Genomic DNA, 25,647 nt, shown 5'->3' with positions numbered 1-25,647 from the left:
GCCACTTTCCCCCTGCACCTACACATCTGTCTTTCCCTCCTGCATCTTTACAGTGGTCCATCTCCTACACCCCCACCAGGGCAGAATACACTCTTCCTCCTTCCTCAGTCTCTTCCTGGGAATCCTAAAAGTCCCGCCTCTGTCTCCCTGCCCAGAGTTACCTACAGATGTGGAGTTATCCACTGGAACTGTCTACCGAAAAATACTTACAACACACACACAATCAGTGTATAAATATACATACATAACTTGGGAGGAAGAGGCAGGTGGATTTCTGAGTTCGAGGCCAGCCTGGTCTACATAGTGAGTTCCAGGACAGCCAGGGCTACACAGAGAAACCCTGTCTCGAAAAAAACAAAAACCAAAACCAACAACATAACCAACCAAAACAACCAAACAAAACCAAAACAACAACAACAACAAAACAAATTTTCTCATCTGGACTGACAGTGATCCCTCCAAGAACCAAGGAACATCTAAGAAAATCCCCAACACTAGACAGGAGGAGACCTCTTTTGAGTTGTAGGTCAGTGTGGTGATTTGAATGAGAATAGCCACTAGAGGCAAGTATATTTGAATACTTGCTCCCCAGTCGTTAGAACTGTTTAGAAGGATTAGGAGGTGTGGCCTTGTTGGAAGAGGTGAGTCACTAGTGTTAGGCTTTGCGATTTCAAAAGCCCATGCAATTCCCAGTTATCTCTTTCTCTGCTTCACGTTTGTACATCAAGGTGTAAGCTTCAGGTGCTGCTCCGGCAACATGCCTGTCTGTCTGCTGCTACGCTCCTCCCAAAGAAGGTCACGGTCTCTAACCCTCTGGAGCTGTGAGGTCCCAATAAACGCTTCTGTAAGTTGCCTTGGTCATGGTGTCTCTTCACAGAGGTAGGAAACTAAGACAGGAAGCGTTGTCCAAGAGATCCAGAACATAACCGGCTGTTCCAAACATTACTGTTATTTGACTTGGTTGGCCGGAGAGGTGGGAGGTACTGAGGATATCTAGCACATCAGACAAAGGCCTCAGAGGCCCCTGAGCTGGAACTGACCTGACGACCTAGCTTTCATGGTACCAGAGGGCCCCATGTCAGCTTCCAAAGGCAAAGGAAAGAAGCACCCAAGTCCTTCGCGACTATGACACCTATGAGTCACAACGACAACCGACAACCGGCACGGCATGCCAACAGCTCTCTCATTGCACTTAAGACTTGCCTGCTGCCTGTACAGGCCGGAAGAGGGCATCAGATCCCCCAGAACCAGACTGACAAGTGGTTGGTTGTAAGGGGCCATGTAAATGCTGGGGACTGAAATCTGATTCTTTGGAAGAACAGTCAGTGCTCTTAATTGCTGAGAATCTCTAAAGCCTCTGCAACAACTTTTTTTTTCTTTTGTTTTCGAGACAGGGTTTCTCTGTATAGCCCTGGCTGACCTGGAACTCACTTTGTAGACCAGGCTGGCCTAGAACTCAGAAATCCGCCTGCCTCTGCCTCCCAAGTGCTGGGATTAAAGGCATGCGCCNCCATGCCCGGCTTTTTTTTTTTTTTTTCCATAGATTTACACAAAGTTTCATGGTATGAAACTCTGTTTTATTCTTTCAAAAATATGCACACTTATTGGACAAAGAATGCATTTTGTGTAATCACCAATATTAAATGTGCTTAATCACCAGGTACATATAATAAAATAATTATTATTTTTAAGTATTTAGAGAGGTAAAACATACACTCCTCACATAAAAAAGCCTTTGATAAAAATGTAAAATTATGTATGTACATCTGTATATGCGTGCGCGTGTGGTCCTTGAACAACAGGATTGGCTACCTTCTTCCTCCTTGTGGGGTCCTGGGATAGAATTTACTTTCTCAGCGCCTTTGCCGCCTCATAGGCCTTCTAGAATCATCAAAAAGAATATTTTGTAGTGTGCGTTACAAATAGGTCAGTGCTTCAGCAACTGGGAAATATCTTCGTAATAGAGATATACTTAAGGGACCTGAGTCTCCGCCAATCACGAAGAACGCTGCAGTCTATGAGAAAGAAACTACAAAGCCCAGAGCTCCCCGCATGCGTATGACCTGCCTATGCCTTGCGCGGTGCCTTCTGGGACCTGTAGTGCGAGCTTCCTTGGTGCACGCCGCCCTGGGACCGCTTTTCTTCCGCTCTGGGACACGCTCTGTTACCGGGAGAAGTTTCCCCAGGAAAGGCTATATACCCTCGGACGTTACTGGTGAGCGAGAGACGCCAGCTTCCCGCTGCTGCTGCCAGGCCTTGGAGGCGTCCAGAGCAGCCCCGTCGGGCCGTGCCGGGCGTGGGAAGGACTCGCCGGTTGGTCAGTGGCTCTCTGCCTTCCGTACCCCGCAGGGTTCCGCCCGGGACACGCGGTTTAGCTTAGCCGCTACGGTCTCCTTTACCTGTTTGGGTTCTCCGCGGCGCAGAGCACCGTTGCCATCTGGGCAGGTGGAGGTCAATTCTCCTGCCTGAATACCTGTCATCTGTGGACCATGGGGCAGTGCGACACCCAAAGCCAGTTCACCGCACTTCCAACTGTGTCACACTCCCAAGGCGTCTCCTTTAGTTAAATGGTTTCCCCAAGGTCACCTTTTTGTAAACGTCGTAGATTGGGCTACAGGATGAGACACTATCTCCACGAACAAGCAAGCCAATACTCTTAAAAAACAAACAAACCTTTCTTGATTTTGTTTCCTAATGCGGCTTTGTGGTCAGAATTGAGAAGAAACATTTTAAAATTAGGTGCAGGAAGAGACCCCCTTTCCGCCCCTCCTACTCCCCCCGCCCCCCCCCCCCGTTGTTTCATTTTGGATCAAATTTAACTGGTTCAGACCAAGAACAAAGTCTGTAGTCCAAACAAGAAGAAAAATCCTCCCTACTTGACATTTGAATTTGGGGGGATCAATTTGATAATAATGAGATAAGAGTAACCAAGGTAGCCAGTTGTTTTACAGATTCTGTTGGCATGGATTTAGAGCCACCAGGATGCAAATAAAACTCTTGAATGAAAGCCGGATTTTATACTGTCACATCATACCTGACTTCTAGTGTAGATGCTTTTTTTTTTTTTTTTTAACCAAAGAAAAATTGTGCTAAGGAAAAGAAACCTCTATTTTGGAGCCCCGTCCGTTATAAATATGTTCCGTCTACGAAGCCTCTCTCTGCTCTCTTGGAGAGCGTTTCCAGTCCGCCCCTTCAGTTGTGAGTCATTAATAACTCGGATGCAGAAGTGTACAGACGAAGAACAAGTGTTTGACCTTATTGAGAGGAATACGGCAACGCTCTCCGAACAGCAAGTGGGCTGTGCGTTTAATGTACTTTGGGAGTTTCAGAAGCAGAAGACCATCTTGGAAAAAAACATTGACCATGTGAGAAACCATCCCCAGTTTCTTAATCTTTGCAGCGTTACAACAAATCACATCCCAGCAATGAGTGATGCCACCCTGGTGGATGTGCTATACAGCACAAAGCAGTAAGTTGCCTCTCAATTTTATGGAAAGAACTATAGTTTATATCTTAATTCTCTAAGAATCCTTTAAAAACGCAAAAGCCATTCTCCCAGGAGATAGTTTTTCTGATAATGTTATATTTTAAGGATTTTTTTTGAAAGATATTCTTTGATACTAATTGGTGATACCGTTTTTGAAAATTAGGAATGTAGACATGGCTAGCCTTCGGTACATGAGACTGGTTGATTATGGAATGTTGGAGGTGTGTTGGTTGGCTAAAGGCAATGAGATTATATTAGTTAAGTAGTTACTCGAGATAAATGCTTGGTAGCAAGCCAGAGTTCCCTCTTTGTTGACCTATTTGCAGTCTCTTGGCTTTGATGATTAAGAGGTTCTTTTCCTTGTTTTTATTGAGGTTTGCAGTTGAATCCCATCACCCACTAATCGAGGCACTGGTTACAGAAGCATGGAAAAGACTGGAAAGGCAAGTATGCTGGGCTTGTCATAGAAGATCAGGGCTATTCTGTGGGAGATTATCAAAATGGAATATAGGAAAAGAATGACATTTCACAAGAAAAGAAAAATGTACTGGGCCTGGGGATGTAACTTTGTAGTTGGAACGTGCGCTTGCATACGTGAGGCCTAGGATTCCATCCCTAGCGCTACAATAAACCAGCTGTGGTAATACGCGAGCAGGGAATTCTGGGCTTGGTAGTTTCTTTCTCATAGACTGAAGCGCTCTTAGAGATTGGCGGAGACTCATCTCTGCTATGAAGATGTTTCCCAGTTGCTGAAGCACTGACCTATTTGTAACGCACGCTACAAAATCTTCTTTTTGATGATTCTAGAAGGCCTAAGAGTCGGCCAAGCCGCTTGTTTGTTTTGTTTACTCTGAGGCAGGTCTTCCAGGAACTTGTTCTGTAGACCACACCCTCTTACCAGTGAGCCATCTCCAGTCCTTGATCTGTGTACCAGGCTGGCCTCAAAATCAGAGATCTGCCTCCCAGTGCGGGGTTCAAACGCCACGCCTGACCTGTTTGACGAGGGTTTTAAATTGTGTCTACAGTAGTAAAGAAAGGCAAGTATTTCAGGAGTTTCCCTCTCACTCAGCAGGCTTCAGTATCCTTTTCCACAAGCATATTAATAAAATGTAACCGCCGTGTCACAGGCAGTTATGAACTAGTTGCTTCGACTCTTGAAGAGTTCTTCTCCGGAAACAGAAGAGTCTGGTTGACTTTACATAAAACAAACAAACAAACAAACAAACTTAAACATCGGGGTTGGAAAGGTGGCCTGGCAGGTGAATCGTAGCACCCGTGTGGTAGGTTACAGATTGTTATCTGTGACTCCAATTCCTGAGAGGCTTCCTCAGGCTTCCACGGACACAACTACCACACGAGGTGCACAGACATACTGCAGACAAGACACCCAAACACACGGAATAAATAAGTATCAACAACAACAAACAGAACATCCCTTGATTGCAGGGCTGTGGGAGAAGCAAAAAGAAAGGCAGCAGTTTGGTGGAATGGGAGAGCGTGCGACATTGTGGAGCATGCCTGGCTTTCAGCCACTCCGTTTCTGTAAGTGGGCAGTTGGTGGTGACCACAGGTTATATAGCCTGCTTCAAAGCTTCCTACAGAGTGTGAGCATCTACACCAGTATCTGCTCCTGCTAAATGGTACCTTTCCATCTTAGCTTGTTTTACATTGCTGTCAATAAGTTTTGACTTCACTCAGAAAAAAAAAAAAAGAAAGTTTCAGGTCCATTACTGTTGGATACATTTCCATTGTGTTGGTCATAAATATGTGGATTATCTGCAGTTTTGGTTATTATGTGTTGTGCTGCTATGAACGTCCTTATACTGAAAAGTAGATTTTTTTGTTTTATTTTTTAAAAGGTATTTGTATATATGTGTGTTGGGTGGGGGCATATGTACACATGTGTGCTGGTACCTGCAGAGGCCAGAGGAGGGTGTTGGAGCCCCTGGAGCTGGAGTTAACAGCTAGTTGTGAGGCACCTGATGTGAATGCTAGAAAGCCAACGTGGATTCCCTGGAAGAGCAGTATGTACTGTTGAGCCAGCTCTCTAGCCCCAACACGGTTGCTTTTAATAAACAATACAAACAATAGCAACACATTAAAACCCGGTCTCTGAGAATGTAGCTTGATGTTGGCAGGCCTGCCAAGGTGCGTATAAGCCCTGGGCTTTGCTCTCCACAACTCACCAAACAGAAAAGAAAGGGAAAGGAAAACATTGAAATGTATAACACTTCAGTTTTGTCTGGCCATTTGCTGGAACAGATTGGATCCTTTTCCCTATGCTTAAATTCTAAAAATTTTCATAGAACTTTTATTTGCTAATATGCAAATGAGTTTCCTAAAAAAGTTTATAACTTAAAACTAGAATAGTTTTGAGTGTTTCTCTTTTTAATCTTTCTAAAGTACTGAACTTTAAAAGTATCATCATTTGGTACTTTTATAATAATAAATAATCAATTCCTCTTGGAAAATTTGATATATTTTTTTAAATATAATGTTTGTATTCTTCAAGAGTCTCATACAATGTGTTTCAAACATATTCAAAATATACTCCTCGAAACATACCCCTCATTCCTCCCAGATATACTCCACATCTGTTCTTTTTTTTTGTAATATTGAGGCTCCAAACCCAGGGCCTTGCTTCTACATGTGGGCACACGCTGTTTGTCTTGTAGGAGTAACGCATTAGCAGTTTTGTTGCTTTTTTATTTCACAACTGCATCATGTGTTCTTATTGATACTAATGATCTCCCTTGCGTTTCTTTTAATAGGTTCGATATTAATGTGCTGTCCATATTTTCCACTTGCCTGGCTGATCAGCATCTGTATTTCAGTCCATTAATGGGGAAAATAGCTGATATTGTAAATAGGAGGTTGGAAACCATCCAGGACTTAAGGTACCTCTATTTGGGAACATTGTATGGGCGTGCAGGTGCAGATTTTGGGTGCAGATAGAGATCTGTCCATCCTCATTATAACTTCGTCTCTTGTGAGCTCATCATCCCATCTATAAAACAGCGATGGCAAAAGCTGCTTGGTATTGTCGAGTTTTCTGAAGCATCTAAGGTTTTTAACTCACCAAGTTTGCCTGCCATGTCCCCAGCCATCTGTCACGTCTTTGCATGTAGCAGCAGAAAACATGATATCCTCGGGTCAGAACCGGAGAACTGTTTCTCATGGTGCTAGGGAAAAAAAAAAAAGAATAAGTGAATGAGATAATTTATGGTATAAAACAATGTGCTTGCCAGTTTCTTGCCATATCTAGTCATTTCATTTAGAATTGGTCATTTTTTGTTAATGATATCAAAATGTGTATCTTTTTTCTCTTTCAGGGCCTTGTCTGTCTTAATGGTCAGCATTTCTTCTCTAATATCACCGTGTTTCCAGGAACGACTGGTGACCAGAACAGAACTTCTTTTTGACACTGTAAATTATTCCAAGGTCAACATTGCGAGAAGGATATTACTGTTTCTTCGAAATGTCAAATACAGTCATTACCCACTGTTAGAGAGGTGTAATCAAGTGTTCATAAGAAACATGAGCCATCTTGATTTGGAGGCCATCAGTAAAATCCTTAGCCTGTATCAGTTCCTACAGTTCCACAGCTTTGAATTTGTCGAAGCAGCTCGAAGGAGGCTGGTTGAGATGACCCTCCCTTCTGATCATCCCGGGAGCTTTGTCAGATTGTTTGCTGCTCTGGGGCCGGTGGCCAGACCTGAGATGAAGAAACAGTAAGCTCACTTTTCAGTGCTTTTCTTCTCATGCCGGAGGGGGACTGACCTGTGACCCTCTGTTCTCTGATTCTTCTGACTTTCACTTGCATTTCCAACTTTTGAACTACTAGTGTGTGTTCTAAACAGTGGACAGGATAAAAGATGAGGGGCACCACCTCAGTATTTTGGTGAACCCTTCCTGGGTTTACACAGAAGCATAAGACTCGTGACCCAGCAGAAGAGAGTGGGATATTTAGACCATAGTAGTCTAAACAGTGCATCATGGTATAGCGTTACTTCATCATATTCATATATATTTATATTATAAAGCCTAGGTATAGTGCAACAGAAAACTATTAGCAGTAATTATAACAAATGAGGAAGCACATACTTCTTTGGGGTGCCTGGCTGTGATCCCAGTCCTTGGGAGGAGTATTCTGAGTTTGAGGCCATCCTGGGTTACAGAGGGAGTCCCAGGCCAGCCAGGGCTGCAAAGCAAGACCTCATCTTGCACACCCCCACCCTCCCACGCAGCCAAACAAAACAAAAGCAATTGGGTGTGTAGTTACAGGTGTCCCAACAGCACCAGACTTGAATGAGTTTGATCTGACTCATCTCTTAAGAATTTCTGTTTTGGGGCTGGAGAGATGGCTCAGTGGTTAAGAGCACTGACTGCTCTTCTGAGGGTCCTGAGTTCAAATCCCAGCAACCACATGGTGGTTCATGACTATCTGTAATGAGATCCGATGCCCTCTTTTGGGGTGACTGAAGATAGCTATGGTGTACTTGCATATAATAAATACATCTTTAAAAAAAAAGAATTTCTGTTTTCATAGGACATTGGTATAGATATAAATATTTGGAATATTTAGTTGAATTTTTTTTTTGTTGTCCTATGAACTAAACCTAGGGTCTTCCACATACTAGACAAGCACTCTTATCTATTTACTTTTTATTTGGAGACAATCTCACTAAGTTGCTCAGGCAAGTCTTGAACACTTGTGGTTCTGTTTCAGCCTCCCAAATATCTGGAGTATAGATCTATGGGTGACATTTGGTGTGATGTGATATACATAGGAATACTTATGGTACTTTGGTCAGATCTTATTCCATTTAAAACATTGAGATATTGGTAGAAGATGAGTAGATATTAAATTAATACACAAATATCATTAGATTCTCCCTTCCTAGGCTATGAGGCTAGAGTTATGCAGTGCATAAGATTCCCCTACCCAGCATAAGTATATGGAATGTTTACAATTCTAGCAGTCTTTTAAAATATTTTAAATTATGTGTATACTTGTATCAGTATGTGTGCATGCAGAAGACCCCAGTGTCCTGTAGTAGTGTAGTTCCCTGGAGCTGGAGTTACAGGTGATTGTGAACCACCTGAAAAGGATGTTGGGAACCAAACTTGAGTCTTCTGCAAGAGTAGTGCACACTTTTTTTTTTCGAGACAAGATTTCTCTGTATAGCCCTGGCTGTCCTGGAACTCACTTTGTAGACCAGGCTGGCCTCAAACTCAGAAATCCGCCTGACTGACTCTGCCTCCCGAGTGCTGGGATTAAAGGCGTGCGCCACCACGCCCGGCGAGTTGTGCACACTCTTACCTGAGCCGTTTCCCCAGCCCAAGAACGGCAGTAATCTGTAGATAGCCGGGATGAGCTCTTTCCCTTACGCAGGTCTTCCGAGCCCTCCACAGAAGAGGGAGCTGTTGTTTTCTATTTGGTACCCCAAAGCAGTTCATTAAAACAAACTGAAAGCTAATTTTCTAACATTAAAAAAATGTTTATTTTTGCTTCTAGGCTTAAATCTACTATACTACTGCTGTCAGAGGAGCTAAGCAGCCAGCAAGCACTGACCGTGTTGGGAGCAATGGAAGATATGGAAAGCAGGAATTCACACTTGATTAAAAAGTAGTCTTTCCTGAAGTCCATTGTGCTCAGTTTAGTTGTCACTCATTAGTATCGTTTTTTTGTCTTTTGTCTTCTGTTTTTTTCTGACGGAAGTACTTAGGCTTGAATGTTTTGAAGTAATAAGAGATGGTGGCCTAAGGCATTCCTATGTTCCTGATTCGGATTTCAGAGCAGGGGCAGAGTTGTTTGCAGCAGTTTCTATTTCCTCTGCTGCTGCTGTAGACTGGAGCAGAGTGTCACAGTGCATGAAGCAAGGGCTCTGTGTCTCCGGAAGCTTCCATGTGGACTTGTCTCATTGTTGCCTATTTGTCATACAGTAGCTTATTGATTTAAGAAGGAAAAAAAAATCCCATTCAAATTGCATATGTTTAGTTTTTCTTTATCATATGTCTCTTTAGTGAAGGCTACTCAGTCTCATTTTTTTGTTTTGTTTTTTCGAGACAGGGTTTCTCTGTGTAGCCCTGGCTGTCCTGGAACTCACTCCGTAGACCAGGCTGGCCTCGAACTCAGAAATCTGCCTGCCTCTTACTCAGTCTCATTTATCATCACTTTCCCTCCTCCTCTTCTTCCTCCTCCTCGTCCTCCTCCTTGTCGTCCTCCTCTCTCAATCGAGGTTAGCATTTCCATGTGAGGGCCAGAAGATTATGGAAGAAAATGGGATTAGTGTTAGTAATTGTTAGCAATTTACGATAAAACTGTTCTTGACAGCAGGGGTTTGATTCTCTCTCTCTCTCTCTCTCTCTCTCTCTCTCTCTCTCTCTCTCTCTCTCTCTCTCATAAAGCTATGCTCTTCTGTAAAAAATATTATGTAAAAAAATTATGTGTATGACTGTTTGGCTTGCATAATTTGGATCATGTGCATGCCTTGTGCTGGCTGAGGCCAGAGAAGTTATTGGATGCCTTGAAACTGGAGTTACAGGTCATTGTGAGCCACCATGTGGGCGCTGGGAACTAAACCCAGGTCTTAATAAACAGCCAGTGTTCTTAACTGCTAAGTGATCCTCCTACTCCCACAGTTATTCTTCTCTCCCCCTTTTCAAATTTACACTTCATGATTATTTTAATTACTTACGTTTCTGCCAACATCTTGAGAGAATTCTGTAAAAACAGAAAATGAGATAATTTTACTGGTCCCCAACATAGAGTAGAGTGTGTGGCATGACGTCTGTGTAGTGATTGTTTAATAAATAAGTGAATGGCTTGTTTATGATGTGTGTTCTTTTTAGGATTGTTTCTGTTCTGTACAAACATTTGGATACCTATAAATCGATAGAGCTATTGAAGATAATACAAGCATTGACTTTTCTACATTTTCAAAGTAAGGAACTTTTTATGAAACTCAGAGAATTACTTCTCAGGTAAGATTTTAAGTATTTAAAAAAATAAAGAATTAAGTTAGTATTTCATTTCAAAATCCGTCCATGTAGCTAGAGTTTTCTGGATTAAACTGAATGGCTTATTACTGAATTTCTAAGGTCTCGGTTATACCTAGCATGCTGTATTAGCATATATGAACCCCACTAAACAACTAAACAACCATATAATGGTGATATTAATACGAAAGCAATTTTTTGTATAGTTTTCCATTTACGTTAATAACTGAAAATTATCTTATTTTCCTCTGGATATGTAACACTGTGTTCTAATTTGGAAGTTACACAGCTTTTCATTGATTTAATTGGGTTAAAATGAAGTATTGCTAACTTTAATTTCTAAGCTTACTGATAATGAATGACAATGCCTTTGCCAATGCACTGTGACTAGCATGGAATATTATGATCATTTTATTTGCCAAGCAGTCAGTGGTGTGTGTGTGTGTGTGTGTGTGTGTGTGTGTTTGTGTGTATATGTTTGTTCTTTCTTTGTTCATTTTAGATAGGATTTCAGAACTCCAAAATAATAAAATCATAGCAACTCAGTTTTGAATTTTTTTTTTTTTGTTTTGTTTTGTTTTGTTTTTCGAGACAAGGTTTCTCTATGTAGCCCTGGCTCTTCAGTTTTGAATTTAATATGATTGAATCATTTCTTCTACACTTCCAAACGTACAGGTGCCTTAAAGTGCCAGTTCTTTCTTCCTTCCTTCCTTCCTTCCTTCCTTCCTTCCTTCCTTCCTTCCTTCCTTCCTTCCTTCTTTTTTTCCTTCCTTCCTTTCTTTTTTTTAAAATTTATTTATTCATTTAATGTATATGAGTACACTGTTGCTGTCTTTAGACACACCAGAAGAGGGCATCAGATCCCATTACAGATTATTGTGAGCCACCATGTGGTTGCTGGGAATTGAACTCAGGACTTCTGGTAGAGCAATCAAAGCTCTTAACCGCTAAGCCATCTCTCCAGCCCAAGTGGCCAGTTCTTAATTTGTTGTTTTATAGTTACTGTTCTCAAACTGGGGGCACACACCTTTAATCCCAGCACTCAGGAGGTAGAGGCAGGTAGATCTCTGTGAGTTCGAGGCCATCCTGGTCTACGAAGCAAGTTCTAGAACAGCCAGGGCTACATAAAGAAACCCTGTCTCAAAAAACAAAAACAAAACAAAAAAGAATTACTGCTCTTATGCTGAGATGGTTACTGTGCAGACTTAGAGAAGTAAGATTAGAGAGGTCTGGTGTGTGTGTGTGTGTGTGTGTGTGTGTGTGTGTGTGTGTGTGTCTGCCAGTGTGTCTGTCTGCCAGTAACAAGGCTGTATGTCCTGGGCACATAAATAAGAAGGGAATTGAATTGGTATTATTGAGGATCCCCCATGCCAGGGACTACTCAGGGTCACAGCAGCTCCTGATGGTTACGCAGACACAGAGCTCAGACACTCCTAGCATCAGCACTGGGCACCGTTTTTCCCATTGATGGTGAGATGTTTGTTTGTTTGTTTGTTTTTTGTGTTTTTTTTTTTTTTAATAAAAAAATTTGGAGGATAGTTATATCACCTGAGCCTTTCCTTAGTGACCCCTTGAGATCTATCCCTTGTGAATAAGTCATAAATAAAGTAGCTTTCTAAAGTTACCTCACCTGTTAAGAACAGTTGTGTAACTCTACTTTAATTCATGTATTTTGGGTATTTTTCGTTGCTGTTGGTTAATTATGCTTTCCCCTCCTTTCTCCTTTACATGATAGTCGTTTGGAAACTAGTGTCATACCCAGTGAGATTTCTGTTCTGGTCTCTGCTCTGTCCATGCTTCCATATCCTCACCTCAATGAAACAGCGGTCTCCCGGATTGAAGCCATTTTACCACAATGTGACTTCAGGGAACTGAGTGATTTGGTAGTAGGTCTCATGCGCTGGATTCAGAGTGATCACTTCTGCTTGGCTAGTACTTCTGGAAAGCAACTGGACCTCCTTCAAAAGCTAGATCACTGGGGCCGTCACCGGCTGCAACAGAGCACCCACTTGGATCTTCTGTGGGAGGAGCTGAAGTCTTTGAAGGGAGAATGGCTTCACGAATCCTTAGCTGAAGAATCCATCGCTGCCTTGCTGCGTTTCATGGATGAAATAGATTACAGCAATGTTGCCAAGATCGCATCTTTTCTTTCCAAAACTAACTACCTCAACACTCTGCTGCTCGATAGGATAGCTTCAGTGGCTGTTCAGCAGATTGAAAAGGTGAAACTTAAATGTTAGACATTACTTTTACACCGTTGTCAGCTTCTAGAAACATACCTTTTTATAATTATAGATCCTTAATTACTTTCCGAACTTGTCACCTCTGGCTTCTAGTTCATCCGTTTGTTCCTTTTCTCTTTAAGACCACTTTGGATCAGGGTGTGATGTCACACGTATAACCTCAGCATTTAGGAGGCAGAAGCAGGAGGATTGTCAAGAATTTAAGGTCAAAGTGAACAGACATAGAGACCTTGCCTCAAACAAAACAAACCAGAGTGGGTGCTTTGCTCCTCTGGCCACAGATCTAGAGAGATGAGTGGTCTTTCGTCCTTCAGCCCTTAAGGATTTTGTTTTGTTTTGTTTTTGAAACAGGATCTCATTGTGTAGCTCTGGCTGACCTGGAACCCACTATATAGACCAAGCTCACCTTGAACTCACAGAGATCTTCCTGCCTCTGCCTCCTAGTGCCAGGATTAAAGGCATATGCCATTATGCCCAGCTAAGATCAGAGGTCAGTTTGATTGATTGATTGATTGATTGATTTTTGTTTGAGAGTGTTTCTCTGTGTAACAGTCCTGGCTGTCCTAGGATTCACTCTATAGACAAGGCTGGCCTTGAACTCAAAATGATCTATCTGTCCCTGCCACCCAAGTCCTGGGATTAAAAGTGTGTGCCACTACTTTCTGGCTTTAAAATTTGTAGCCCAGGTCGGTCTCAGACCCATGGTCTTCCTGCCTCCACTTCCTTCAGCAAATCCTACTGGCGTGTGCCATCACAACTAGCAATATTTTCAATATTAGGTATATTTGCATGGTAGAAAACAACCGATTTTTAATTTTCTTTTTTTTCTGTAATCCTGGTTGTCACCATTATAGGCCTGACAAGATGGATCAGTGAGTTAGTGGACTTGCCTCTCCAATGATGCAAGTCTGACCGACCTTAGTTTGTTCTTAAATGCGGAAGGAGAGAACCAACTGCACAAAGCTAGTCTCTGATGTGACACACATTCACGTGCACATCACACACACACACACACACACACACACACACACACACACACACACACACACATTAGAAATGAGAGATAAGTGTGAAGACTGAGAAATGTATAAGGTATCAGCGTCCCTGAGTTATCAGTGTATATCTGTTTTTGAAATTACGTTGGAAAAGCCCCTCTGTGGATCCAGTGAGAGGATGCTTACTTACACAATGACTGTGGTATATATATATGGATAAGGTCTTTATTTTAGAAGCTGGTATTTTCCACAACTGAACAAGATGTCTTGCTTGCTTAGCTTTGTGCCTAACAGGTGCTTCGATGAGCGAGTGAATAAGCAAGTGAGAAAATGGAGCGGGTGTGGTTCAGTGGAAGAGTGCTTGTGTAGACGTGCATGCCCTTAGGTCCAACGCCCCAATGCTGCCAGGCATCAGAGCTCACACCCACAATCCTAGCAACTGACCTTGAGTTTGAGGCCAGCTTGGGCTGTAGAGACCCTGACTCAAAAGCATCAGAGGTAAAGAATGGGTGGGGGAAAAAGTGCCGACTGCCCTCCAGAGCTAGTTGACTGTGGCACGATGCTACTCTGACCCAGGCACTGATGGCATGGAAATAACGGGCTGCTTCCTGCTTGTTTTCAGTGAGTGATGGAGCCCAGAAAAGTCCTCTTTACACCTAGCAGAATTACATCCTAGATTGGCTGACTTTTTTTATATTAACATTTTTACGGTTACTAATAGTCACAACTTTAAAGCATTGCGGGATGCAAAAGTTAGTAAGTGGTACATCTGTACTTTCACTATGGGCATGTTAGACTTTATCTGAAATGATAGATTAAAATTTGCTGAAGCTTATTTTATTTTATTTTGTTTCATTTTTACAGATCCATCCCTTTTCAGTCCTTGCTATTATTCTCCCATTCAGCATTCTGAACTATGATCCACCTCAAAAGGATGAATTCTTTGGAGCGTGTGCCCAATGCTGTAATTCTTACTTAGGTAGGTAAAGTATTTGACGATATAATGAATGAGTGGTCCAATAGATTTTTATTGTAAACATGACCCAGAAGCTATCACAGTGGCCTTCAATATTGGATATTCAAAAATAGCTGGAAATTCTGTACTACTGGGTGTGACAGTGTGTTTTTGAAATTCCAGCACTTGGTGAGGCAGAAGGATTGATTACTTGGTACCAGCTTGGCTATGGGGGAGGGGGGGAGTTCAAGTCTACCCGGATGGACATCTGTCTGTCTATCATCTATCTCTCTATCCAATTATTTCCCTACCTGTTGTGTCTTGAAAGGACCTGTCTCAAAAGAAGAAAAGTATCCATTTCTCTGAGACTTTTTAAAATACGAACATAACAGATTTATGTAAGAATTGCTCAATGAACATGAATATATTCACAGGGTGGACTTGATAATGTTAATATTTTGTCATACTTGCCTTATATCTCTTGCTTACCTTCCCCACACCCCCGCCCTGTGCCCCATTTCAGAGGATATTATACTGTGGTACTGAGGCGTATACCTGCTCAGGATGATGAAAGTCCCTTGTATCAGCACATACTGTTAGCATACTAAGAAACTTCAGTAGTCCCTGAATACCTAATAGAGTCCAGTGTTTAAAGTCTCCTGAGTTGTACCCCAAATAACTACTTTGTTGCTTTTGGTGGCTATGTATTTCATCTCTTATAATCTAGAATACCACTCCACACACCTGGGGAAAAGATTGTGTCTTTTTCCCTTTCTGTTACTGAGATTTTCAAAAGCCAATTAAAGTTGAAGGGACAAGCATCTGTGTAGTATATCCCCAGTCTAGCTTGAGTCCTGTCATTAGTTGCATATGATGAGCCTTTGAAATACCCATTCTTTATGCTTCAGGGAAAGGGAACAGCCTTCCTTGTAACCATTATGCCAACACTATAACCAGGATAATGAGCAGTGCCATCTACTGCTTAGGCCATTATCAAAATTTCCCATCTCTTACCAATTTTTCGTTTGGTTCTCAATCTGTAGCTCAGGCTAGACTCATGTATGTGCTCGTGCAGTGTGTGTATGTGTGTGTGTGTGTGTGTGTGTGTGTGTGCACATTTTCTTGTGTGAGTGGTAGAAGATAGTCTCAGGTGTTAGTCCTTGACTTTGCTCTTGTTGAGCACCTTCTGTTTGTCAGTGTGTAGTCCTAGTTGGTTGACTCAGGAGCTTCCCAGCATGCTCTTGCTCTGCCTCCCATTTCCCCCAGCTTTCTGTGGTTCTGAGGATCCAAACTCAGGTTCTCAGATTTGCTCGGGAAGCTCTGTCATGACCCACCGAGACACCTCAGCCCCTCTACCTCACTTTTTTGTGGCATGATCAGCACTGAACCTAGAGCTCACTGATGGAGCTGGGTTGGCTGGTGGGTGAACTGCTGGGATCCTTCTGTCTCCGTCCCTGGCACTGGGTTACAGGTGCGTGCAGCCAAGCCAACTTGGCTTTGGACTCAGGTCTTCATGATTTGTATAGCAAGCACTTTACCCATCTTCCTAGCCCTGGCCTTGAAGTCTTGAGCCTTGTGTGCAGCTTCCTTAGTGCTTGAGTGATAAGTGACTTGTGTGTGTGTATGTGTGTGTGTGTGTGTGTGTGTGTGTGTGTATGTGTTTGAAAATGAGCTTTGTTTAACTTTATCACCTCCTTCCTGCTCTTCTTTTGTTTTTAAATAATAAAGGTTGGCTGTTTTATTGAAGACGTGTCATCTTATAGATTATCTGGTTGCTAGTGGCGGCTGTATCACACATTGTCTGCAAAGATACCTTGTTGTGATACGTACAATATATTATGGGTTAGACCCACTTACAGTATTTTTTGTAATTTTATGTGTATGAATGTTTTGCCTACATATATATCTAGGTACAGATTAATTTTATGTTGATATGATGTTTTCTTTTATATCATTTAAAAAACCTGACTATATCTAAACAGCTTACCTGTTCATATGTATATGTGGAACATCTGTATGTTACAATTTTAAACTTATTTTTTAGGTACATTGGATCCTGGTACATTAGTGTTTCTTGGTTTTTCTTTGGCCGTACTTGAATATTTTCCAGAAGATCTGCTAAAGAAAATGTTTAACATCGAGTTCCTAGCCAGATTAGATTCCCAGCTTGAAAGTACGTGTCTACATTTACTTTTAGAATTTATTATATGCACTTTATATGCAAGTGTCAGTTGTGCCCATAATGCTTGCTTAGCATTTGTTAAGTCCTAAGTTTCATCTCCAGGACTTGAAGGGTAGGAATGTATGTGTATACATATATGTATACATGAATATAATTATGAATATGTAAAATATATAATAGGCACATAACACACACAGATATAGAGATATTGATCTCTCTCTCCATATTTATATATATGATTTTAGCATTGCTGAGGCAAGAGGATGGCTGAAAGTTCGAAACTGACCAGGCCAGCCAGGGCCTTGTGTCCAGTCTTTTTTTTTTTTTTTTTTGAGACAGGGTTTCTCTGTGTAGCCCTGGCTGTCCTGGAACTCACTCTGTAGAGCAGGCTGGCCTTGAACTCAGAAATCCGCCTTCCTCTGCCTCCCGAGTGCTGGGATTGAAGACGTGCGCCACCATGCCCGGCCTTGTATCCTATCTTTAAAAAAATTATGAATATATGAATATTATAGAAACTTTGGAAAACACATTAAACAACACCAAAGTTCGATAATATCCCTAATTCTGTCTCCCAGTACAGCTGCTACCGCTGGGGTGGCGCTTGCCATTCCTCCTTTTTATTTTGTGTCGGGAGGATTGAGCCCCGGGCGTTCTGCATGCTGAACAAACTGCCAGTGAGCTAACTCCAGGCGCTTGGAGTACTTCCTTTGGTCTCATATAAATACTCATGTATCAAAGGGTTTTTTAATGGATGGAGATCTTAAATTGTTTTTTATTATTTATTTATTTATTTATTTTAAAAGAATTATTTATTTTATGTATATATGAGTACACTGTAGCTATCTTCAGACCCCAGAAGAGGGCATTAGATTCTATAATAGATGGTTGTGAACCACCATGTGGTTGCTGGGAATTGAACTCAGGACCTCTGGAAGAATAGTCAGCGCTTTTAACCACTAAGCCATCTCTCTAGCCATTAAATTGCTTTTTATGTTGCTGTTCTTATTGAACTATATTATGAACAGCTTTCCATGTTATAAAATATTTTTGATGTCATATTTTTACCAGGTTCATATCATACCATTATACTGCTATAGAAGAACTTTATTATCTGAAACTAGGACCCACTTTTTAAAAAGGCAGTGCTGTGGATTGAACCCAGGGCCTATGCATGCACTACAGGCAGGTCACTTTAGTTATATCCTGGGACCCTTGTTTCTTGTTTTATAGGTTGTTTCTCGTTCATTACAAATAATGAACACTACACAGGACCATGGATTGTTTCCTTAGGATAAATTCCAAAATATGGAATATCCTAAAGGAAGTCAATGAAGATTCTTGGTAGCATTTTTTAAAATGTAGCTTTAAAATGAACGAAGTGTAGAAATTGGTCTTAATCATGTTACCAAACATATCAACTTAACGACCTGAAGCCTTTATGTACTAGTGGAGTGACACTCTCATGTAAGAGTTCAGGTGTCAGCCGAGAGTGCGGGTCATCATATGAGGAAGTGACTTGTTTCTGCTGCGCCTGGACTCTCCACATCCGTCACTAATGTGTTCCTAATTTCAGTTTTACCTTCAACTCTGAGTGCAAGGATCCAGTTCCGCCTCATGGAGTTAAATAGAGCGGTCTGCTTGGAGTGCCCTGAGCTGCGGGTCCCCTGGTTTCATGACCGCTTTTGTCAACGACAGTTTAACAAAGGTTTGAGTTTTCTTCTGGTAAGAGAGTACAGTTTATTTAAGAACAGATTATTAGGTAATATATTATTATTATCACCATAAAGTCTAAATATGTCTAGAGTTTCCAAGAGGGCCTACGGCTTGTTAAATACTTTTGTAAGTGGAATTCATTTTACAGGAATTTAGCTGGACACTGGAGCACTTGAATAAACATTTGTCTCCTGTTGAATTTACTGTTCGTCCACATGGACAGCACTAGGCTCGCACTGTGTTTATGTACTTCCTGGGTGCGCCTGTGGTTGCTCACACAGGCGTGTGTGGAGGGTCAGAGGGTAACTTTCTAGGGTCCGTTCTCTCCTTCCATCTTTATCCGGGCTCTGGGGATCAAACTCAGGTCCTCAGGATTGAGAGGCAAGTACTGTTACAAACCTGCTGAGCCATTTGCCAGCCCTGAGGCTCTGCATAAAAATGTCTGTTTCTCATGTTGTCACATTAGGACGCCTTTTAACTTTTTTTCGATTTTTCCTAAGACACCGGTGTTATGAACGGAGCGCAACAACAGATCTATAAAATGTTAGCAGAGGTCCTGGGAGGGCACCAATGTGTGAAGCCTTGCACTCTTTCACCGTATTACCACACAGTGGGTGAGTCGCCTGCAAACATCTGGTCCTTTCCAACCAAACTCACTTTACTGGAGTCTTCTGATTAGCTGGAACTTTAGAAAGGTTTACACTTGGTTGTAAAGATTTACATGCAGAATAAGCATTTTACCTGCGTGGAAGTGCACTAAGTGTAACCTTAATACTCACAGAGGCCAGAGGAGGGAGCCGTATCCTGCAGAGCTGGAGTTACTGATGGCGATGAGCCACAGTGGGTGCTGGAGACCCAACCCGGGCCCTCTGCAGTGACCCTAAGTGTTCTTCACTGAGCCATCTCTCAAGCTCCAGGTTTATAATTTCATTTCAAATTTTTAATCATGAGAATTTTCAAACAAAGCCAAAAAATAAAAATAAAAAGATTTCTCAGGTCCATTCCTATGGCCCAGCTTTGATAACCATCAATATTTTTGTTATTCAGGAAAAAAAAAGTTAGTCTTCACCAGAGCTAAATCAAGCCCAGATTCAGATTTGCTAGACATTTCTGAGTCTTCCAAAGATTCTGTTCTACCCGGACATGGCCTGTGCCTGTAATGACAGCTGCTTAGGAGGTTTAGGTGAGCCTGGGTAACCGCAAGACCCTATCCCATCAAAAGCAAAGAGAGAACCAAAACCAAAACCCACAGGAGGGCTTTGGGGAAAGTACAGGACTTTGCTGTCTTCTCCAGCTGTCCCCCTGCCCCTAGTTCTCTTGTTTGGAGGGGTCGCTGTGTCTTATAAGGTATGCCCCACATGAGTCTATCGCCTTCTAAAGGCTCTGCTCTTAACCCCATCGTACTAGAGATTACCTTCCATTGTGTAGATTTTGGCTAAGATCATCTTTCCTAGTTTGTTTTCTTCTTTCTGTTGTTGTTCTTGTTGTTTTGCTTTGCTTTTTGTTTTTTTGGAGACAGGGTTTCTCTGTGTCACCCTGGCCATCCTAGAACTCACACTGCAGACTTTCTGTTGCTGTAATAAACACCATGACTGAAAGCAGTGTGGGGAGAAGGTTTATTTCATCTTACAGTTCCTAGTCCATCACCCAGGGAAGTCAGGGCAGGAGCTCAAAGCAGGTACACAGAGGCAGGAACAGATGCAGAGGCCATGGGGGATAAGAGGAGGCAGTGAAACCTCAAGGGCTGCCCCCCCCCCCCCGGTGATGCACTTCTTCCAGCAAAGCCACACTTCCTAAGCATCCTCAAAGAGTGCACCTGGGAACCTGTACTGAGATGCCTGAGAATATGGGGAGCATCTCGTTCAAACCACTCCATAGAGTAACGCTGAGATGTGGCATAGGTTATAGTCCAGTTAGAAGCCGAGGCAGGAGTATGACTGGAGCCCCGGGATTCTTGACCGGCTCAGCAACATAGCAGGACCCCATTCTCAAAAACAGAAAGGTAGAATAATTTTAATTTCATAATATTATATAGCCTTCATGGTTGTTTCTTATGCATGTTATGATTTTTTTCAAGTTGGGATCCAAACATTTGGTTAATTTGCCTTTTTTATTTTATTATTTTGCTTCAGTTCAGTTCAGTTTTTTTTCCCTCTTATAATTTATTGGAAAATACTTTCCTCATCTAGACTCTTCTGACTGCACCCTGTGGTATTGTTTAACATGCTCATGTTGTGTTTACCATCCCAGTAATCCAGCAGTTAGAGGTAGGTGTTTAATGGATTCTAGCTTTGATTGGTCTTTGGCCACACTGCCCTGTACTGACAGTCACCACTCCTCGGGGGGTATATAACGTTCTTCAGACCAATTCATCTGTTAGCTCCCTCATGAAGGTTTGCCCTGCTGGCTTTAGTAGCCATTACCTGGAGCTCCTTGCCTAAGTCTAGGCTGCACAAGGGAGGCCAGCATAGCAGGTTTCTACATGTACCACTCCTTCCGCATTGATGGTTCCATTTTGTCTAAGAAAAGCATTTCCGTGTCAACATACTTCCTGTACGTAATTCATTTAGGAGGGCTTGGCCTTGCTTCACTGGTTTTCAGATGGGTTGTCTTAGCATCCTCTGAACATGACCAAGGAGCTTGAAAGATCTTACAATAGACTTCTTGTTGTTGTTGTTGTTGTTGTTGTTATTGCTGCTGCTGCTGCTGTTGTTGCTGGGTCAGTCTGGCTGTCTGCGGTTCAGCTGCTCCCAGTTTACCATGCTTCTCCCTTAGCCTCCTAGGTGCTGAGACTCCAGGCATGTGTCACCATGCCTGGCTTAAAAGCAAAACTCTTTGATGTGATTTGGCTTAGGTCAGTTCTAAGGGTAACCAGCTGTGTGCTATGGTTCAAAGAAAAGTACCATTGGGTCATACCTTACAAACTAAGTTGGACAGTCAGGGAGCTATATTGCTCTTTTTGCTCTTTGAAATACATGTGTGTCTATATAAATATTCATATAAATATTAAACTTTTGGCTGTTAGAATTTATCTAATTTATACTGTTGATTCTTCTTCCTTTTTAAAATAGGTTTTGAATGCATTTTGGATAAACGAAAAAAACCTCTGCCTTATGAAAGCCATAGCATAAGTCCTGGAAAATCCCTGGGCATACACTGGGATTCAAGAGTTGAGCCAAGGCTTCCACCAGAAGCTGAGAGGTAATTTGGTTATATGATAATTTTGAACCATTATATTCGGCATTATACTATATCTTCTTTTATTTTTTTTTATTTTTTAAAAAGATTTATTTATTATTATATGTAAGTACACTGTAGCTGTCTTCAGACACACCAGAAGAGGGCGTCAGATCTCATTACGGATGGTTGTGAGCCACCATGTGGTTGCTGGGATTTGAACTCAGGACCTTCAGAAGAGCAGTCAGTGCTCTTAACCACTGAGCCATCTCTCCAGCCCCTGTAGCTTCTTTTATTAAGGGTTGGTGACAGATAGCACCTGCTATTCAGACATCCGCACCATCTGTATCTATACTTTTGCCATCTACCTTTGTGATCTTCCTGCGGGTGTCACTGGCCTGCAGTCTGTGTAACTAAGTGACGGCCTGCTTGCCCTTATCCAGGAGGACAGGGTTTTCTTCTTTGCATCCGCCCCCCCCCCCCCTCTGTACTGTGAGAGCGCTCAGCTATCCACACATCCTGGTAGACCGTGTGCGCGCGCTCAGCTATCCACACATCCTGGTAGACCATGTGCGCGCGCTCNGCTATCCACACATCCTGGTAGACCGTGTGAGCGCGCTCAGCTATCCACACATCCTGGTAGACCGTGTGCGCGCTCAGCTATCCACACATCCTGGTAGACCATGTGCGCGCGCTCTGCTATCCACACATCCTGGTAGACCGTGTGAGCGCGCTCAGCTATCCACACATCCTGGTAGACCGTGTGCGCGCGCTCAGCTATCTACACATCTGTTAGACCATGTGCGCGCGCTCAGCTATCCACACATCCTGGTAGACCATGTGCGCGTGCTCAGCTATCCATACATCCTGGTAGACCATGTGCGCGCGCTCAGCTATCCACACATCCTGGTAGACCGTGTGAGCGCGCTCAGCTATCCACACATCAGTTAGACCGTGGCTGTGCTGCTTGCACTTCATGGGTAAATAAATTCTTTCTGGAAGAAGCTATCTCATGGTGTGTGTTGGGCAGAGAAACCCATGAGAGTTAGATGCTTTACTATAATTTCTATAGATAAAAAGGTTTGACAGTTACTAATTTCTTCAGTAGACGTAGTAATTTGAGCCGGGCGTGGTGGTGACAATCATTCAAACCACCTTACTGGGCTACTTGATGCTGTGACTCAGAGAATAAACAAAATAAAAACCTTGGTGTTACACTGATTTAGTCATTTACCTTTTGTTAGTTTATACAGATATAGCTTTTCTCCCAAAAGGCTTGTTGGTTACTTATATTATCATTTTGATTTTGGAAGTAAATATTTTTATATTTTTTTTTTGTAGGATTGCTATAGAATTTTTGGATGTAAGAGCCTTTTGTTCAAATATTCCTCACTTAAAAGGAAAATCTGCTATGAAGAAGCGGCATTTGGAAATCTTGGGCTACCGTGTTATTCAGGTATAAAACAGTCACATAACTCAGCCTCTAGAAAGGCATGCTGGGACGGGTATGGCCATGTGCATCTGTAATCCCAGTGCTGTGTGGGCAGAGATAGGTGGATCGCTGGGGCTCGCTCTACCAGCCTAGATCTGGGCTCAGTGAGAGAGAATAAGGTGGGGGGGGGGTGATGGAGCCAGAAACTGTCTGCTTGCCCTGCATGCATGGGCATGTGTATCTGCTCCCATGTGCAGAACACACACACACACACACACACACACACACACACACACACACACACAGTTTTTAAAGGCACGGTGGACAGGCTTGTAATCCCAGCACTTATATATCTGAGGCAGAGGGATCTCAAGTTTGAGGCTAGCCTGTGCCACATAGCAAGCTTTCACAAATTAGAGCTCAATAGAAATGTTCAACCCCCCTGTTAGCCTAAGGTCTGTGATGAACACTATGATTTTCTTCTTTCTCTTTTAAAAATTTTAATCTATTTTTTGTTTTTGTTTTTTTTTTTTAAATATTTATTTACTATGTGAGTACACTGTAGCTGTCTTCAGACACACCAGAAGAGGGCATCAGATCATATTACAGATGGTTGTGAGTCACCATGTGGTTGCTGGGATTTGAACTCAGGACCTCTGGAAGAGCAGTCAGTGCTCTTAACCACTGAGCCATCTCTCCAGCCCCCTATTTTTTGTTTTTTTATGAGTGAGTATTCTGCCTATTTATAGGTCTGTGCATCACATGCATGTCTGGGGTCCAGGGAGGTCAGATCAAGTACTGCTTATAATTAGCTGTGAGGTTAAGGAAATAGTGAGGCTGGTTTCTTGGTTGGTTGGCTTGTTGGTTTTTTCTTTAAATGTTACTTTATGTATATGGATGCTTGCCTGTATGCCTGTCTGATGCCTAAAGAGGCCAGAAGACAGCACTGGGTCCCCGGGAGCTGGAGTTATAGACGGGTGCGAGCCACCATGTAGGTGCAGGGAATCAAACCTAGAGGTATGCTGGAAGAGCAGCAGTGATTTTAACCTCCAGGTCATCTCTCTAGTCCCATCTGTCTCTCCCATTTTTTTTTTTTTTAAGTGGGAGGGATGTAGTGGGGTTGAGGCATGGTAGCATGCTGTAGCCATGCTGGTCTAGAACTCACTCTGGTTCAGCCCTGTATGGCCTTCAACTTTTGGTACTTTTCCTGGCTCAGTTTCTGGAGTGCTGGTAACACAGCTGTGAACCACCACGCCTGCTTTCTTTCCTATCTGGGGGGTGGTGAGTCACAACGCTAATCAGTGACATGCTTTTATTTGTAACATTTCTGGAGCCTGAGAAGCTCCAGGTCTAGGCCCAGCAGATGCGCTGTCTTTGATGAGCCTGTTTCTGTATCTGGACGGTGCCTTCTTCCTGTGTCCACCTTGCTCAATGTTTTAGCACACATATACACTAAGCAACAAATCATGTACACACTCTTAGCTCAGATCCTCAGAGACTAATCAGATTATTTCTACTTTACAGCTGTGTGTACCTTTTATAAATCTCTGAACCGGTCATTGAAAAGCTTATAGATCCCCTCACTAACTTGGCAGGGAGCTCCATCTGATGATGGTGGGAGGATCAAATTAAGAACTCCTTTAACTCACACCTTTAATCCCAACTCTCGGGAGGCAAAGGCAGGCAGATTTCTGAGTTCGAGGCCAGCCTGGTCTACAGAGTGAGTTCCAGGACAGCCAGGGCTACACAGAGAAACCAAGTATGGAACTTCCCCCCACCCCCCAAAAAAATAGTTTAAAAGAACTCCTTTAAAAGTAACCTTTAGTTGCTTTAAAACTTGTGTTCAAATGAGTCACTTGCTTTGCAGGTCCCTTACTTTGAGTGGAACTCTATGGCAATGTCAACAAAGGATGCACGGATGGACTACCTGAGAGAACATCTATTTGGAGCAGGCAAATCATGACTGCAGTTTTCATTTAAAATGACTGTGGTGGGCTAGAGAGGTGGCACAGAGTTCAATTCCTGGCTCCCACATGGTGCCTCATAACCATCTATAATGTGATCCGGGACCCTCTTCTGGCCTGCAGGCATACATGCAGGCAGAACACTGTATACATAATAAATAAATCTTTTTAAAAAATAAAATGACTATGGCCCACTGTATATGTATTTACTTAAGATGCTTAACTCAATTAAAAAATTCTAAGGGCACATATTCTGACTTGGAAAAACCTAATGTATTTGGGAATATCAAGAGCTCTATTGTAGTTAAAGCAAATCAAGTAGGAAGTGGGTTGGAAGTGCAGTAAAAGGTCAGAGGTAGCAAGTCAACAGCATATGACCTCACTGCTCCTCTCAGTGAGATAAGCCTTAAGTAAAGTTTTACATTTTATATATTTTAATTTTTTATGGGCTGGTGAGATGGCTCAGCAGGTAAGAGCACTGACTGCTCTTCCAAAGG

The 25,647-nt window shown here is 42.4% G+C and overlaps 2 protein-coding genes across 2 annotated transcripts in view; one reads left to right on the top strand and one right to left on the bottom strand.

Moving 5' to 3' along the window:
* Positions 1 to 2,466, bottom strand: part of Ppig (peptidylprolyl isomerase G) — a 35,725-nt gene extending 33,259 nt beyond the window's left edge. The window contains exon 1 of the mRNA XM_029536072.1: positions 2,400 to 2,466. The gene's annotated coding sequence lies outside the window, so the exon portion shown is untranslated. The remainder of the gene's footprint in view (positions 1 to 2,399) is intronic.
* On the top strand, positions 2,110 to 25,219 carry Fastkd1 (FAST kinase domains 1). Its single transcript, XM_021194090.2, has 14 exons — positions 2,110 to 3,469; positions 3,862 to 3,930; positions 6,259 to 6,384; positions 6,820 to 7,218; positions 9,006 to 9,116; positions 10,343 to 10,474; positions 12,225 to 12,711; positions 14,592 to 14,706; positions 16,727 to 16,855; positions 18,438 to 18,569; positions 19,078 to 19,191; positions 21,649 to 21,778; positions 23,096 to 23,210; positions 25,054 to 25,219. The coding sequence occupies exons 1-14, from the start codon at positions 3,051 to 3,053 to the stop codon at positions 25,147 to 25,149; spliced, it is 2,574 nt and encodes an 857-aa protein (XP_021049749.2). The 5' UTR covers positions 2,110 to 3,050; the 3' UTR covers positions 25,150 to 25,219.
* The last annotated feature ends 428 nt before the right edge of the window (positions 25,220 to 25,647 follow it).

Source organism: Mus pahari, chromosome 3 (genome assembly GCF_900095145.1).
Source record: "Mus pahari chromosome 3, PAHARI_EIJ_v1.1, whole genome shotgun sequence".
NCBI lineage: Eukaryota > Metazoa > Chordata > Mammalia > Rodentia > Muridae > Mus > Mus pahari.
Note: the sequence above shows the minus strand (reverse complement) of the source record. Positions and strands in the feature narration are given on the sequence as shown.

Excerpts from the sequence above, each read along its gene's own strand:
- Fastkd1 (XM_021194090.2), top strand. The coding sequence starts at position 3,051 with ATGCTTTTTTTTTTTTTTTTTAACCAAAGAAAAATTGTGCTAAGGAAA. Across the intron at positions 6,385-6,819 it reads GAAACCATCCAGGACTTAAG|GGCCTTGTCTGTCTTAATGG; the intron begins GTACCTCTATTT and ends TTTCTCTTTCAG. Across the intron at positions 19,192-21,648 it reads ACCGTATTACCACACAGTGG|GTTTTGAATGCATTTTGGAT; the intron begins GTGAGTCGCCTG and ends TTTTTAAAATAG.